This window comes from Mangifera indica, chromosome 17 (assembly GCF_011075055.1).
Source record: "Mangifera indica cultivar Alphonso chromosome 17, CATAS_Mindica_2.1, whole genome shotgun sequence".
Classification (NCBI taxonomy): Eukaryota; Viridiplantae; Streptophyta; class Magnoliopsida; order Sapindales; family Anacardiaceae; genus Mangifera; species Mangifera indica.
In genome coordinates, this window is record NC_058153.1 from 12,347,674 (window position 1) to 12,364,649 (window position 16,976).

The 16,976-nt window shown below is 32.8% G+C and overlaps 1 protein-coding gene and 1 pseudogene across 1 annotated transcript; both read left to right on the top strand.

The window, feature by feature from the left end:
- The first annotated feature begins 2,524 nt into the window (after positions 1-2,524).
- LOC123200451 (receptor-like protein 9a) lies at positions 2,525-7,146 on the top strand. The gene is made up of 8 exons (XM_044615649.1): positions 2,525-2,892; positions 3,170-3,322; positions 3,658-3,732; positions 3,814-3,969; positions 4,052-4,201; positions 4,292-4,438; positions 4,527-4,673; positions 4,870-7,146. The coding sequence occupies exons 1-8, from the start codon at positions 2,538-2,540 to the stop codon at positions 7,062-7,064; spliced, it is 3,378 nt and encodes a 1,125-aa protein (XP_044471584.1). The 5' UTR covers positions 2,525-2,537; the 3' UTR covers positions 7,065-7,146.
- Positions 7,147-7,433: 287 nt separating this feature from the next.
- Positions 7,434-16,976, top strand: LOC123200269 (annotated as a pseudogene).

A 16,976-nucleotide genomic window follows, 5' to 3' on the forward strand; every position in this document is an offset into this window, starting at 1 on the left:
GATTTGGAAAATTAGGTCCGTAGTCATTATAACTAGAAGAAAATGTTGATTGCCTTCTAAGTCCGAAGTAATTATAACTGGAATGCCCAAATTACATAAATTCTCAAGTAGCTACGTTGACTTGGAAAATTAGATAATATTCAGTATTGGAATGCCGTGTCAAATGAGTTTGTTAATGATTTTGCAATAAAATGGGTCCAACAAGCATTTTACAGTCACCTTCTTTTGTTTTTTTTTTTTTTTAATTTTTAGGCAGTTCATAATAAATAAGATAAATTTGAAATTTTGAGCAATCAGATTACTTAAGTTTAGGAAATAGCTTTTGGAAATAATAGATTACTTGAGGCGGTCAATCTAGCTGTGTTGTTTAATTGTATCAAAAATTGATAAGCTCATAATTATCCATCTAATTATTCAAATCAACAATAAGTTTCTAATTAGTAATTACATCATATAATTTATATAACATCAAAAGGGAAGCATTCTGTACAGTTTTTTTAAAATCATTTTTTAAAATAAAATTGATAATACAAAATTAAATGGATGAAAAAAGGTTCTATAATTTATATGGATAGATATATTACTTGCTTTTGAAGAGATGATACTTGATTATCAATGAAATATGTCTTAATTATATAGTTTATTAAATTAAGGTAATCTTTTTATTTGAAAAATAAGGTGGTGGGACATTAATTTTCAAATTCCATTTAGAAGATGCAACATGGATTTTTTTTTTTTTAAAGCAAACTTACACATTGCCCCTTTATTTTCTTTTATTATCATTATATTTAAGGAAAATATTTTATTTTTTAAAGTTACAGGTCTCCTTACAAGATTTTTTCAAATACACAAGTTTTGGTCAATGGTCGTTAAGATGGTGGAGTCTTTTGAAATTCCAAATTTTAACACATAATATAGTCGGCACAAAATGATAAATTTGCATATCTCAGAAAGTACTTTGAACGAAATATGTAATTTCTTCAATTCAATAATATATTGTATTTGATTTTTGTTTAATAAGATTAATATTTTAAAATTTACATCCAGAATCACTGTGGCTAATTACTCTGTATGGTGAACAAACTCCAAATGTTAAGATTTATATAATAATTTTATCACAAGATAATGAAAAGAAAGAATACGATTGGAAAGAATATCAGGCCTAGAAAATGTGCCAACTCCAATTTAAAGCAATAAAGACGAGAAAAAGGGGCAATTTTTACATTCACATTGACTCAAAGTCTAATAAAAAACATCAACAAAACGTACATAAAAAATGTACAAATTTCCAATAAACATAAAAGTTTAATTTATTTTATGAAAATGATATACTAATTTAGACTCTAAATTAATTAAAGAAATAAAAAAAATATAACTTTAATCAATTAAACTAGGATCATATGAAATCCTTACATGTTTCTATAAATTATTTAGGGTTGGATATTAAATATTATTGTTAAATACCCCAAAGATGTTTCAATAAAAAAATAGAAATTAATTTTTTTTTTTTACGACTTACAAATTATCCCTATTGTGTTGAGGAAATATTTTTATATTTTATTAGTGGGTGAAAAAGATAATATTGAGTAAGTTAAAGTGGTGGGCCTCATTATAAAATTATTCCAAACATAAGTCTAGGTCAATGATTATTAAAATGGTGGAGCCTTTTGAAATTCCAAATTTTAACTTATAATACATTCAATCTCTTACAAGTCTAGGTAATAATTGTTGATAGGCTTGAAAAATCATGAGTATTTCACTTAATTTTTAGAAATAAAAAAGTTTAAACTTCAAATATTTCTGATTAATACCATGAAAGTGAAGAAATCAGGTTCATTATAGATCTTATTTTCTCCAGTAATTTAAGAACATATTAAGAAAAATTTAGTAGTCTTTTATGTCAATAACTAATGTAATTGTAATGCTTAGCTTCCATAAATTCTCAAGTAGGTGGCTTGACTTGGAAATTTAGGTTAGGTTGATAACACTGTTAGAAAAGGTTGATAGCGTTCTAATTTCTAAGTCAATAGTCAATGTAATTGGAAAATTAATAGAGTACATAATATGAATAAGAAAAAGAGGCAATTGTTGCATTCACATTGGCTTAAAAGTCTCAGGAAACAAAAAAAACAACAAAGATAAACATGCATAGAAAATGTACAAATAAATAAAAAGGTTTAATTTGTTTTCATGATTTACTATTGAAGACATTCATAAAATAGCTTTATCAATATAAGTACGATCCTATGAATTCATTGTATGTTTCTTCACATTAACTAGGGTGGTAAATAAGCAACCAATTTACATTAACTTGGAAAATAAATAAGTTCACATTTACCCAAGTCAACATATAATACTTTTCAATTGGGTTACAAAAAAGTTGTTGATTTTAAATAAAAGAAGAAAAAATATTTTATTAATGGAAAATACGTGGAAATCCAAGAGAAATGAGGGTCTCATTGTAATATAAATACAATGAAGGCATTGCGTTTTGAGTCACAAGAGCTAGCAGTTTATAGTTATTATTCAGATTAGAAATGAGTTGTAAGTGGATTTTGATGTTATTAGTAATGAAGTTGGTTTGTTTGGGTGAGTGTTGTCTGGATGAAGAGAGAAGTGCCCTTTTACAACTTAAACCTTTTTTCAATTATTATGATTCTAATTACAAACGTCTCGAGCTTTACAACTGGGTGGAGAATTCAGACTGTTGTGCATGGGAAAGGGTTGAGTGCGACATCACTGGTAGAGTCATCATACTCTATCTTTTTGGAGAAAGTAATCAGGATTTGGAAGAGCCTCGATATCTAAATGCATCTTTGTTTTCTCTCTTCCAACAACTACAAAGACTATACTTAAATTACAATAATATTGGCGGTTGTGTTAAGAATGAAGGTCAATTGTCTTCCTCCTTTGAACTTTATTATTTATATATTTAGTATCATATTTATTTTTCTATTAATTTCTTTGCATCTACCTAGTATCACATGATTTTAATAAAATCTACAAATTCCTCAAAAATTTCTCCTTTGTAGATTTATATTATTTGTAAGCATTTAATAAAAATACCGAGAAAGGTCCTCACATATATTCTATGAATAATTTTGTGATACATTATTTGATTATATGCATGAAGCAATTTATTGGCTTGAAAATGTTTGAGTAGTTGCAGGTTTTGAGAGGCTATCAAGGCTGAGAAACTTGGAGCAACTAAGTTTAACTGGAAACAAATTCAATAATAGCATCTTATCATCTCTAGCCAGTCTCTCATTAAAAACATTGTATCTAGATGAGAATAATTTGAATGGGAGCATTAATATTCAAGGTAATCCATAATTTCAAATATTTTTTCTTTTTCTTTTTTGTTTTGTTGAATTTATGTTATAATTAGACATTTTAAATTAAATATATAAAACAATACTTAATCTTGTGAAATTGTTTGACTATTTTTAAGTTTGAGTAATTTGGAGTATATCAATTTAAGTGGTAACAACTTCAGCAATATAATATTATCACCTTTGAGTGATCTCTCTTCATTGAGATCTTTGTATATGAATGAAATTGTATTGAATGAAACTATTGATGTTAAAGGTAAGTATAATAGAATTCCTCATGTTCATATGATCAATTTTTAATCAATTATGTTTTATTTATCACTAGGATTTTATTCCTTGAAGAACTTAGAGGAATTGGACATGAGCAGGAATAATATTGACCAATTTGTACACTTCAAAGGTAAATAATGATTTTTGTTCCATTTCTTGGTATATATTACATTGAAGATTGTTGATTATAAATTTAGTTTTTAATGCATAGATTATGGAGGCTTGAAGAACTTGAGTATCCTTCATCTAAATGATATGGAAACCACTAATGCAACTGCCCTTTTCCTATCAACATTGATGTCATTCCCCTCTTTGAAGACGGTTTACCTTTCATATAATAATGCTACTCAAATAGAGATTACTCAAGGTAAGAAATAAGTTAAAGTTATGATGCTAAAACAAAATTTCTGACAAAATTTTCAATTACTTACCTAGTGTTATTTTAACAGAGTTGCACAATGTGACCAACAGCTTGAAGGAATTGACCTTGGATTATAATAAGCTCCATATAAACTTCCCAAATATTGTTAAAATTTGTCCTTCACTGAAATATTTGTCATTATGTGGCTGTGAGTTCAACGGCTTCTCAGAAATTGAAGGTATATAAATGATTGTGTGACGTGCTATTCAGATCAATTTCCATATATATAACCTAGAGTCATTTTAAATATGTTGCTGTGTTACAACAGAGTTGCAGAATTTGACCAACTTGGAGGAATTGCGCTTGGATGGTTCTAAGCTTCCCAGAAGCTTTCTACAATTTGTTGCACCTTTCACTTCACTGAAAGTTTTGTCAATGAGGAATTGTGAGTTCAATGGCATCTCGCAAGTTCAAGGTAAATAAAAGATTAATTACAATGTGCTATATATTCAACTTAATTATATGTGCGATGAAATTCACAAAAATTCTTGTCGATATTGTAGGTCCCCTTAATCTAAAATATTTGGAAAGTTTGGACATGGTTTATACTACTCTCAACACAAGCTTTTCTAAAATCTTTAGACTGGGAACTTCTCTTAAAACATTATCATTGTCTCACTGCAGACTCAATGGCACATTGGCTGACCAAGGTTAGTAATTTGCTCACATTCTTTCTCCTCCCCAAGTCAAAATTAATTACAACTACAATGACCTAATGAGAATATAAAAGAAATTGCAAGTATTAAAACACATAAAATGGTTTTTTCAAGTTTGGAGATTGCTATTCTACATTCTATTGTTTAAGATATTGGATTCTTCATAAATAAAAGACATGTTTTATTACAGGTTTGTGTGAGATGGTGCATTTGGAAGAGTTGCATATTGACAATAATGATTTAAGGGGTGTCTTAGCACCATGTCTTGCAAATTTGACTTCACTTCGACAATTAGATATATCTTCCAATCAAATTTTTGGAAACATTTCCTCATCTCCTGTTAACAACCTTGAATCCATTGAAGTCCTTCACATTTCAGACAATCTCTTTCAAATCCCAATTTCACTCAATTCATTTTTTAATCTTTCATACCTCAAAGATTTTGAGAGTGAAAATAACCAAATTTATACTGAAACCATGCCATATTCCTTGACCCCAAAATTCCAATTAAATTCCATCAAATTATTTGGTTATGGAAATGTTGGCAATTTTCCTGAATTTCTTTACCATCAACACAACCTAAAAATTGTTTACCTCTGCCACATTAACTTGACTGGAGAGTTTCCGTATTGGTTGTTGTACAACAATACCCAATTGGGCGGACTCTATCTAGTTAATAATTCTCTTTCAAGAAGTTTCCAGTTGCCATTTTATTCTCATATTAATTTATTAGAACTAGATATCTCCTTAAATTTCTTCCATGGTCAAATTCCGATGAATATTGGTGCAAAACTACCAAGTTTAGCGTTTTTAAACATGTCTGGAAATGATTTCAATAGTAACATTCCATCTTCTTTTGGTAATATGAGCTCCTTGCTAAGTCTAGACATATCAAACAATAATTTGTCTAGTGGAATACCTGAACAATTAGTGATAAGTTGCTCCTCACTGATAATACTTATTCTATCGAACAACAATTTGCAAGGCCAAATCTTCTCTAATAATTTTGGCTTGACAGAGTTGCGAAGTTTACAATTGGATGACAATCATTTTAGTGGAAAGATTCCTAAAAGTTTGTTAAATGGCTCTTCTTTAGAAATGTTGTATCTCAATGATAATAATCTCTCCGGTAAAATCCCAAGATGGTTTGGAAATCTATCATATTTAGTTGATATAGTGATATATAATAATCAACTTAAAGGTCTGCTTCCAAAGGAACTTTGTCATTATCAAAAACTTGAAATTTTAGATCTTTCGAAGAACAATGTATTTGGAAGTTTACCGCCTTGTCTTAGTCGTTCTAATATCAAAGAAGTTCATTTGTCAAGAAATAGATTAAGGGGACAATTAAAAGATGCTCTCTACATTAATAGTTCTTCCTTGGAGGTCTTAGATCTTAGCTATAACCACATAGAGGGGAACATTCCAAGTTGGATTAGGAAACTTTGGTCCTTACGTTACTTGATCTTAAGTAACAACAATCTTAAAGGTGAATTACCTAGTCAATTATGCAATTTGAGAGAATTACGCTTGATAGATCTTTCTCAAAACAATCTTTTTGGTAAAATCCCTTCTTGCCTAAATTTTACTACCCTCTATGAAGGAAATGGGAATGATGAAAGTTTATTTTATGATTTGTCTTTAAATCCGGCTTTGAGTTTGAGCGGTATAATTAAGACAAGAGGAACTTTTATCTTTGAAATTAAGACAAGGGAAAATGAAGAGTCAATACAGTTTACTACTAAAAGAATATCCTATGGTTACAAAGGAAAAATGCTCACACTTATGTCTGGAATTGATCTTTCATGTAATAAATTATTCAGTGAAATTCCTTATGAAATTGGAAACCTTCCAAGGATTCATACTCTTAATCTTTCTCATAATAATTTGACAGGATCAATCCCAAAAACATTCTCAAACCTTAAACAGATTGAGAGTTTAGATCTTTCTTACAACAATTTGAATGGGAATATCCCTTCTGAACTAGTAGAGATAAACACTTTGTCTGTATTTAGTGTGGCATACAATAATTTATCAGGCCAAACACCTGCAAGGATTGGACAATTTGCAACCTTTGAAGAGAGTAGCTATGAAGGAAATAAATTTCTTTGTGGATTGCCATTGAATAAAAGTTGCTACCCGTTAGAATCACCATTGCTGGCACCAGAAGCTTCATCAATTATTAAGGGATATGATAGTGATTTTGTTGATATGGGCATTTTCTATATAAGTTTTGTGGTGACCTACATAGTTGTGCTTATAGCATTCGTAACAATTTTGTATGTGAATCCATATTGGCGACAGACATGGTTTTGTCTTGTGGAGATGTGGATGTTCTCTTGCTACTACTTTGTTATTGATCATCTTACAGTATTTTGTCGTTGAATTGTATTGTAATATGTACATATGTCAACTTTTTATATTTCAATATAAGGTTTTAAAGTCAAATTATAAAATAAATTTATTGAACCATATAAATGCAGTTTAGAAACCTATACAAAATTCTATAGTTTATTAAATCTATGCCAATAGATTCAAGAATAGCAAATTTTAGATTTCAAGTTCTTATGGCATTATTTTTCAAGATGTAAAAATTATTTTAGGAACAAATCAATAATAATATTTCCTAAATCAATTACAATATTTTCTAAATTAATGGCAATATATTCTGCTCAATATTCTCCCTGCTTCCTTCCAATTATAGTGAGTAGAACAGGTTTCATCACCATGCTAACATATTTTAACAGAGGAGCTCTATAAACCTTAGATTTTCTTAGGATACTTCCATAACTTAATACCAATCAAATATACGACACGGCAATGATCCAAATTTATAGTGAGTAGAACAGATTGAAACAACTATAACCCAATCATATCAAATAAAAGTTTACCTAGACACAGAATTGATGTAGAAATATGCATGCCTATATAGTTTTTATTGTGTTCATGGAAGTAAAAAGCAGGAAAGAACTGAGCAGAAGAGAAAGCCACTCCCAAGAATTTTGATGCTTGCCACTCTGCAAGTATGCCGCTAAACACTCTGTATATGTCAGACACTGCTTGATCTTCAACAGATCTCTGATGAATCATCGGTTTTCAAAAATCTAATTTGTTTCTCTCTCAACAAACAAACACGCCCTTACTTATCAAACTCACCAGAATTTCATTTTTTCTCTTCTTTCTAATTTTGCTTTTGCTTCAGCGTCTCGAAACTAAAGGCGCTTCCTCGCCAGGTGCCTTGTTTGAACAATTTATGGAGCTTTGAGAGGTTACGAGCCGTGAGATGGCGTTTCTTCGACGGCTCTTCTACCGGAAACCTCCTGATGGTCTGCTAGAGATCTCTGAGCGAATTTACGGTTTGTTCTTTTTCTTCATTTCATTTTTTTAAAATTTTTATTTGATTATTTGTGCTGCGTTTGGTGAATGCGGCTTTATTGACTTTGTGAAATTAAGGAAACAGTCTTCGGTTTTCATTTGAATATCATTCACTGTTAATTTTATCGCATTACGTTCTGTTGGAATTAGCATTATTGTTTTATAAAGAAGAAATTAATCTGATGTTAGAGTTGCTGAATTGGATGTTGAGCATTATGTGCTGGCAAATGAAGACTTTGCGGTGATTTATAATGGATAAAAAGTTTTTTTTTTCTTTTATTTGCAATTGTTGAACATAGTCTAATTTCGATTTCCGAATTTCGGTTTTTGACATTGGTGGAGAAGGGAGATTAATTAGTTGAATTTACTTGAAGTGATTGGATTTGTGAATTCTATTTAATTTCCTATAAATAAAGAAAAAAAGCATGTTCTTTCGGGCTTTTTTTAAGAAACAGAGTTTTGAATAGTGAATTGAAAAAAAAATATGTAAAATGTGGCTGGAACAGTTTTCTGATCATACAATAAGATACTGAGAATGACAAAAGTTAGTGAATGCATGGAAATGTAACTTTGTTGAATTTCAGTATGTATTGCTGTGATATTGATACACCTACAATGAGATTTCAAGTAATCAGATTAATACAATTAAAACTTGCAGAACTTAAAAGACATAATAGTCAATATCAGTTGGTTATAGTTAAAAAGAAATCACATGGGTGGTCAAAATGTTGTGTTCCTTGTACATGCAAAATGAAGGGAATGTAGTTTATGAACTTTCAGTTTTGAGAGAGAAAAAAGTATTTATATTGTCAGTAGAAGTTGTGATTTTAATTGGAGCTGATCAGATTAGGCTTTGCCATCCTTTTTATCCGATTTTTTTTTTAATTCATTCATGAGTTTCTAGTCTACTTACGTATCTTGCTGATTAATCTTCTTTGATATTGTATAATAGTCTGTTATAATGAAAGAATAATAATAATTTTTATGTGTACTAAAAAAAAAAAACTAAATTAAGAGATAATTGCCAGCATGATTTCTTTCATTTGAAACTTGCAAATGAAATGTACATTGGAAATTAATGAGTTATCATTTTGTGCAAATTTAGTTTTCAAAAGCTGCTTTACTGATAATGCCTGGGAAGAAGAAAATTACAAAGGGTATGTAGCAGGAATAGTTGATCAACTATGAGAACACTTTCCAGATGCTCAGTTCCTAATGCTCAATTTCTGTGAAGAAAAGACCAAAAGTCTTATAGCCGAGGTCTTTGCTGAGTGTGATATAACCATAATGGACTACCCTCTGCATTACGAGGGGTGGCCATTGCTCACACTGGAGGTCATCCACCATTGTCTGAGATCTACCAAAAGTTGGCTCTCACTTGGGCAGCAAAATGTGCTGATGATGCATTGTAAGTGCGGCGGTTGGCCAGTTTTGGCTTTCATGCTGGTTGCACTCTTGATTTATAGGAAGCAGTACCATGGAAGAAGACTTTAGACATGATTTATAAAGAGGCTCCTCGTGAGCTTTTGCATATGCTTTCTGCAGTGAATCCAATTCCTTCTCAACTGAGGTATCGTACATCTCATGGAGGAGTATGGACTCATAATGACCTCCTTTGGATAGAGCGCTCACCCTGGATTGCGTCATTCCCGGATTTATTCCTAATTTTGATGGAGAGGGTGGTTGCAGTCCAATATTTCGAATATCTGGATGGGATCCTTTTCATGTTGATGATCGAAGTACCAAAGTCTTGTATGCAACAATGACAGGAAGCAAAACTCCCCGGGCTTGCAAGCGGGTAACTCTGTACACCCTTCTTTTTATAAATTCAAGTTTTGTTTCCTTGAAGAGTTCTCATCTCATTAGACTATGAAAATGATTTTGTCTTGACCCATATTACTCATTCTTAGTTTAAGGTCGTGTGTGTAAAGAGCATTATAAACACAAATGGTTAGGAAAAGATATAGATAAATAATTAGAATCTGGACATTAAATGACCCTCAAAGCACCAAACGTTTCAACTGCCTCAGGGAGGTGAGTTTAAAATATGAGGATTCTAAATAATCTAAATATATAAGCATTCAGCCAGTTGTAGGATGTCTTTTAGGGAGCATAAGTGCATAGTCATTTCTAGTTATTCTTATTCAGACTGGACTTCTCATGAACAATTTAAAGGCTATATCGAAGGAACTATTTTCCTAAAATGGCCGCTGAAAGCATCCAGCCTTACCTTTTCTATTCGACTGTGAAATAGGATTATCTTGTGGGTTAGTTTAGTTTTGGAAATCTCTTCTGTTTTCGTCTTGATTTCATGTTGATGGTTTACCTAAACCTGCTTTTGTTTATGCATGCCACTTGGTGACCAGGTTAGGTCCCTAAAATTTGCAGGGACATTTTACTTTTTGTGATTTTTTTTGCAATAATATATTTCTTTGGTTAAGGACAAACTTTTTTTTTTGTCTCCATATTATATTTTCGTCATTATTATTGTTATTATTATTATTTTATAAATTGCTCCTACTATTTGACCCAACCATGAATATTGTGGGATGCTAAAGAATTATTCCCAAAAGGATTCAGAGCAGGGGTACATATTTTAGCCACATTTGTTTGGCACAGCTATTGACTGGTGCTTTTGTTCTAGTGTAAGTGTACTTTTTGTGTGAAGATTCATTTCTCAGACATGGATGATGCTACTTCAATTGTCAACCTTGATGTTTCTTGCTTTGAAGAGGAGGGCCTTCCAGTTGAAGCATTTTCTAGAGTTCATGAAATCTTTAGCCGTGTACATTGGTTAGATCACACGAAAGATTTTGCATAGAATGTGCTTCAACGCTTAACTGCATCAAATAGTCTCCAAGAAAAGTTAGACACTGATTCAAGCACAGTTTTGGGAGATAGCTCTGTACTTGAAGATAAAAAGGAGCACACAATTGCAGAGTATAACACTGAGAGCTCAGTATTCTTGGATCCAATGTCCCATTTTGTGTCCTCACTACTAATATCTTCGATTTACAAATGAGAATAAAGAGGAAGAACCCCAAGATTTTGGGAATTCCATTCAACCACCTGGTCAATATGATTTCTTCCAATAGACACCAGAATCTTTTTTTCTCTTACTTAACAAACTCACCAGAATTTCATTTTTTCTCTTCTTTCTAATTTTGCTTTTGCTTCAGCGTCTCGAAACTGAAGGCGCTTCCTTGCCAGGTGCCTTGTTTGAACAATTTATGGAGCTTTGAGAGGTTACGAGCCGTGAGATGGCGTTGCTTCAACGGCTCTTCTACCGGAAACCTCCTGATGGTCTGCTAGAGATCTCTGGGCGAATTTACGGTTTGTTCTTTTTCTTCATTTCATTTTTTTTAAATTTTTATTTGATTATTTGTGCTGCGTTTGGTGAATGCAGCTTTATTGACTTTGTGAAATTAAGGAAACAGTCTTCGGTTTTCATTTGAATATCATTCACTGTTAATTTTATCGCATTACGTTCTGTTGGAATTAGCATTATTGTTTTATAAAGAAGAAATTAATCTGATGTTAGAGTTGCTGACTTGGATGTTGAGCATTATGTGCTGGCAAATGAAGACTTTGCGGTGATTTATAATGGATAAAAAGTTTTTTTCCTTTTATTTGCAATTGGTTGAACATAGTCTAATTTCAATTTTCGAATTTCGGTTTTTGAAATTGGTGGAGAAGGGAGATTAAAGAACTCCAATTAGTTGAACTTACTTGAAGTGATTGGATTTGTGAATTTATTTAATTTCGTAGAAATAAAGAAAAAAACCGTGTTCTTTTGGGATTATTTTAAGAAACAGAGTTTTGAATAGTGAATTGAAAAAAAAATGTGTAAAATGTGGCTGGAACAGTTTTCTGATTATACAATAAGATACTGAGAATGACAAAAGTTAGTGAATGCATGGAAATGTAACTTCGTCAAACTTCAGTATATGTTGCTGTGATATTGATACACCTAGAATGAGATTTCAAGTGATTAGATTAATACAAAAGACATAATAGTCAATATCAGTTGGTAATTGTTAAAAAAAAATCGCATTGGTGGTCGAAATTTTGTGTTCCTTGTACATCCAGAATGGAGGGAATGTAGTTTATGAACTTTCAGTTTTGAGAGAGAGAAAAAAGTATTTATATTGTCAGTAGAAGTTGTGATTTTATTTGGAACTGGTCAGATTAGGCTTTGTCATCCTTTTTATCTGATATTTTTTTAATTCATTCATGAATTTCTAGTCTACTTACGTATCTTGCTGATTAATCTTCTTAATAACTTTTATGTGTACTTAAAAAAAAAAAAAAAAAACTAAATTAAGAGAAAATTGCCAACATGATTTCTTTCATTTGAAACTTGAAAATTAAATGTACATTGGAAATTAATGAGTTATCATTTTGTGCAAATTTAGTTTTCAACAGCTGCTTTACTGATAATGCCCGGGAAGAAGAAAATTACAAAGGGTATGTAGCAGGAATAGTTGATCAACTATGAGAACACTTTCCAGATGCTCAGTTCTTAATGTTCAATTTCCGTGAAGAAAAGACCAAAAGTCTTATAGCCAAGGTCTTTGCTGAGTGTTATATAACCATAATGGACTACCCTCAGCATTATGAGGGTTGGCCATTACTCACACTGGAGGTCATCCACCATTTTCTGAGATCTACCAAAAGTTGGCTCTCACTTGGGCAGCAAACTGTGCTGATAATGCATTGTGAGTGCGGTGGTTGGCCAGTTTTGGCTTTCATGCTGGCTGCACTCTTGATTTATAGGAAGCAGTACCAAGGAAAACAGAAGACTTTAGACATGATTTATAAACAGGCTCCTCATGAACTTTTGCATATGCTTTCAGCAGTGAATCCAATTCCTTCTCAACTGAGGTATCTGCAGTACAACTCATGGACATGGAGGAGTATATTCAGAATGACCTCCTTTGGATAGAGCTCTCACCTTGGATTGCGTCCTTCTTGGATTTATTCCTAATTTTGATGGAGAGGGTGGTTGCAGTCCAATATTTCAAATATATGGACAGGATCCTTTTCATGTTGATGATTGAAGTACCAAAGTCTTATATGCAACAATGAAAGGAAGCAAAACTCCCTGGGCTTGTAAGCAGTTAACTCTATACGCCCTTCTTTTTATAAATTCAAGTTTTGTTTCCTTGAAGAGTTCTCATCTCATTAGACTATGAAAAAGATTTTGTCTTGACCCATATTATTCATTCTTAGTTTAAGGTCGTGTGTGTAAAGAGCATTATAAACACGAATGGATAGGAAAAGATATAGATGAATAATTAGAATCTGGACATTAAATGACCCTCAAAGCACCAAACGTTTAAACTGCGTCAGGGTGAGTTTAAAATATGAGGATTCTAAAGAATCTAAAGATATAAGCATTGAGTCAGTTGTAGGACGTCTTTTAGGGGCATAAGTGCGTAGTCATTTCTAGTTATTCTTATTCAGATTGGACTTCTCATGAACAATTTGCAGGATTGCATGTAATGATTGTCCTTTAGAGTTTGATTTGTATTCATTACTAGAATAAATGAGGTGGAGTTTCAATGTTTGATACCGATGGAAAGACTTTCATATTTGGATCGGAACATACCCCGTATGCTTTTTGTTATTGGGTATACTTCTCATAAATCTTACATACCTGCCTTAAAAAAATCCATAATCATTTATTTATTATTCTTTCAACTTTTTATTCTTGTCTTTTTGTACATTTTCTCTAACAAAATAATACTTCAGATTTGTTGTTAAATTTAATGAGGACCAAGTTGTTGGTATTAATGTAAGAGAAGGTGTGGGTACTTGATATGGCATAGTTATTCATTGAAGTCAAAACTGTCTACCATCAAGCAAATGTTTCTACAGGCTATACCGATGGAACTATTCTCCTAAAATGGCCACTGAAAGGATCCAGCCTTATCTTTTCTATTCGACTGTGGAATAGGATTGTCTTGTGGGTTAGTTTAGTTTTGGAAATCTCTTCCGTATTAGTCTTGATTTCATGTTGATGGTTTACCTAAGCCTGCTTTTGTTTATGCGTGCTGCTTGGTGACCTAAGAGGTACTAGATAGGTTTATCAAGACCAGTTGTGCACAAGGTTAGGTCTCTAAAATTTGCTGGGACAGTTTACTTTTTATGACTTTTTTGCAATAATATATTTTTTTGGTTAAGGACAAACTTTTTTTTTCTCTCTATATTATATTTTCATCATCATCATTATTATTATTATTTTTAAATTGCTCCTAATATTTGACCCAACCATGAATATTGTGGGATGCTAAAGAATTATTCCTAAAGGGATTCAGAGCAGAGGTTCATATCTTAGCCACATTTGTTTGGCATAACTATTGGTTGGTGCTTTTGTTCTAATGTAAGTGAACTTTTTGTGTGAAGATTCTTTGCTTAGACATGGATGATGCTGCTTCAATTGTCAATCTTGATATTTCTTGCTTTGAAGAGAAGGGCCTTCCAGTTGAAGCATTTTCCCATCACACAAATGATTTTGCATATAATGTGCTCCAACGCTTAACTGCACCAAATAGTCTGCAAGAAAAGTCAGACACTGATTCAAGCACAGTTTTGCGAGATAGCACTGAGAGCTCAATATCCTTGGATCCAATGTCTCATTTTGTGTCCTCACCACTAGTATCTTTGATTTACAAATGAGAATAAAGAGGAAGAACCCCAAGATTTTGGGAATTCCATTCAACCACCTGGTCAATATGATTTCTCCCAACAGACACTAGAATCTTTATTGCAAGATTCATCAACAATGGCGTCAAGACATAAAGATGGATCCCAGGTTTCTAAAAGTAAACCTTTGAAGCATGATGACAAAGCAAATGTCACTCATGAGATGATAACATTTGTTAGTGTCCCAGACACAACACTAGCTTAAGAACTGACTGTCCCATTTAGACCTCAAACTGTGGATTCAACAGTGTTTTTTCACCACCAACTCCACCTCTTATTCCAATTCAACCTTCTTCAACTTCTAGTGCCTTGAAAGCTCTTCCTCCATCACCACCTCAGCCACCTTCAATGTATACTACTGTCTCCCCTTCACCTGTTGCGAGTGTTTCATCAACCCTTCCCAAACCTTCATCCCTACCTCCTCCTCCAACACCACCTCTTAAAACTACACTCTCTAGTAGAACTCCAAAAACTTCAATTTCTACTTCTTCCCCTCTAGCCCTTGCAGTTGCTTCATCATTGACTACCTCACCTGCACCTCCTCCCACACTAGCTTTGAAGGGGAAATTAGAAATTGGAGTTAGACCTCTTTCACCCTCATGCGCTCCCCCTCCTCCTGTGCCACCTGTGAGGGAGAAATCTGACATCGGAACTGAAACAGTTTCACCCCCACCTCTTCCTCCCATGCCACCTTTGAATGAAAAATCAAACATTGAAATTGTAACACGTCCGCCTCAAGTCCTATCACCTCCTCCTATGCCGCCATTGAAGGAAATTTTAAACATTGGTGCTAGAACTTCTCCACCCTCACCGTTACCCACACCACCTCCTCCTATGCTACCAATGAAGGATAAATCAGACACTGAAGTTGGAACCCCACCCCCTCCCCCTCCTCCTCTTCTTGTGCCGCCTTTAAAGGAGAACTCTGCCATTAGAGTTGGACATCCTCCACCCCTGCCCCCACCTCCTCTTTACTGCTCCGGACAGCCTACTAATTCCACGGTTTCAAATCAAATTCCCCCACCACCCCCACCAGCTGCCATTTTGTCCTCAAATTCTCCTCCAATCCACTCTGCTCCCCCTCCACCCGTTCCTTTTGGTAAGGGGGCATCAAAGATTTATCTTGCTTCCCACACTTCAGTCCCTCCACCACCGCTTCTCCTGCTGGTTCAAAGGGTTGATTGTCACGTACTGTGAATTTAAGGAATTAACAAACGAAGAAATTGAAACCCTTGCATTGGTTGAAGTTAACAAGAGTTGTTTCTGAAGTATATGGACTGAAGCAATAAAGTCTGGTGAAACTTCCAAGTGTGTTCTATTTGCTAAAGAAAACTTTTCTTATTTGATGAACTAAACTATTACTATACCTAAAATTTTATGAATTAATAGTTGCTTACCTCTTGATCTAAGGCTCAGATTGACATGTCAGAACTTGAGAATCTTTTCTCAGCTGCAATTGCAAATCGAAATTGCGGAAAACCAAGTACCCATAGTGCACGAGGTCCTAAATTAGATAAAGTGCAACTGGTAATTATTTTTAAACCTCAGCTTATATATGATACATAATTAAGTTTGTTTCTTTTTTTGGAAGTTGTCTGCTTTAATATTCAACTTTTTGCCTTGAAATATTTGCTGTCAAGATCTTTTCTTAGAGATCATCTAAAGCAAACTTTTTTGAACATCATGTTCAAGGCATCTTAGTGTATGAATTCTCTTTTATACATCGTGTTGAGCAGTTTCAGCCCAAGAATAATGATTTTTCATAAAATTAGATTGCTTAAATTTTCTAATTCCAAAAAAAGTAATAATATTATAGATTTCATTATTTGGGTGATCATGCAACTATTAAGGAAAGCAAGTCATCTCTTATATCCTAGGACATGAATTGCTATTTTATTGGCTTCTCTTTTGTATCTTGTTCTCTAAAAATTTAATTCTAAATGAACTTGAATTTGTAGTTAATTTTCCTCTTCTTGAATAATGTTGTTATTTCTTATAGATTGATCTTCAATGAGCAAATAAGTGTGAAATCATGCTCTCAAAGGTCAAAGTGCCATTGAATGACTTGATGGTAAGATGATTTATAGTGCTTTTCACCTGTTACCATGTGGTTCACTGAAAATATTATAATAAATTTCCATCACCTGTTACCATGTGTGGTTCACTGAAAACATTATAATAAATTTCCATTACACTGCAACTTCAATATAGTCA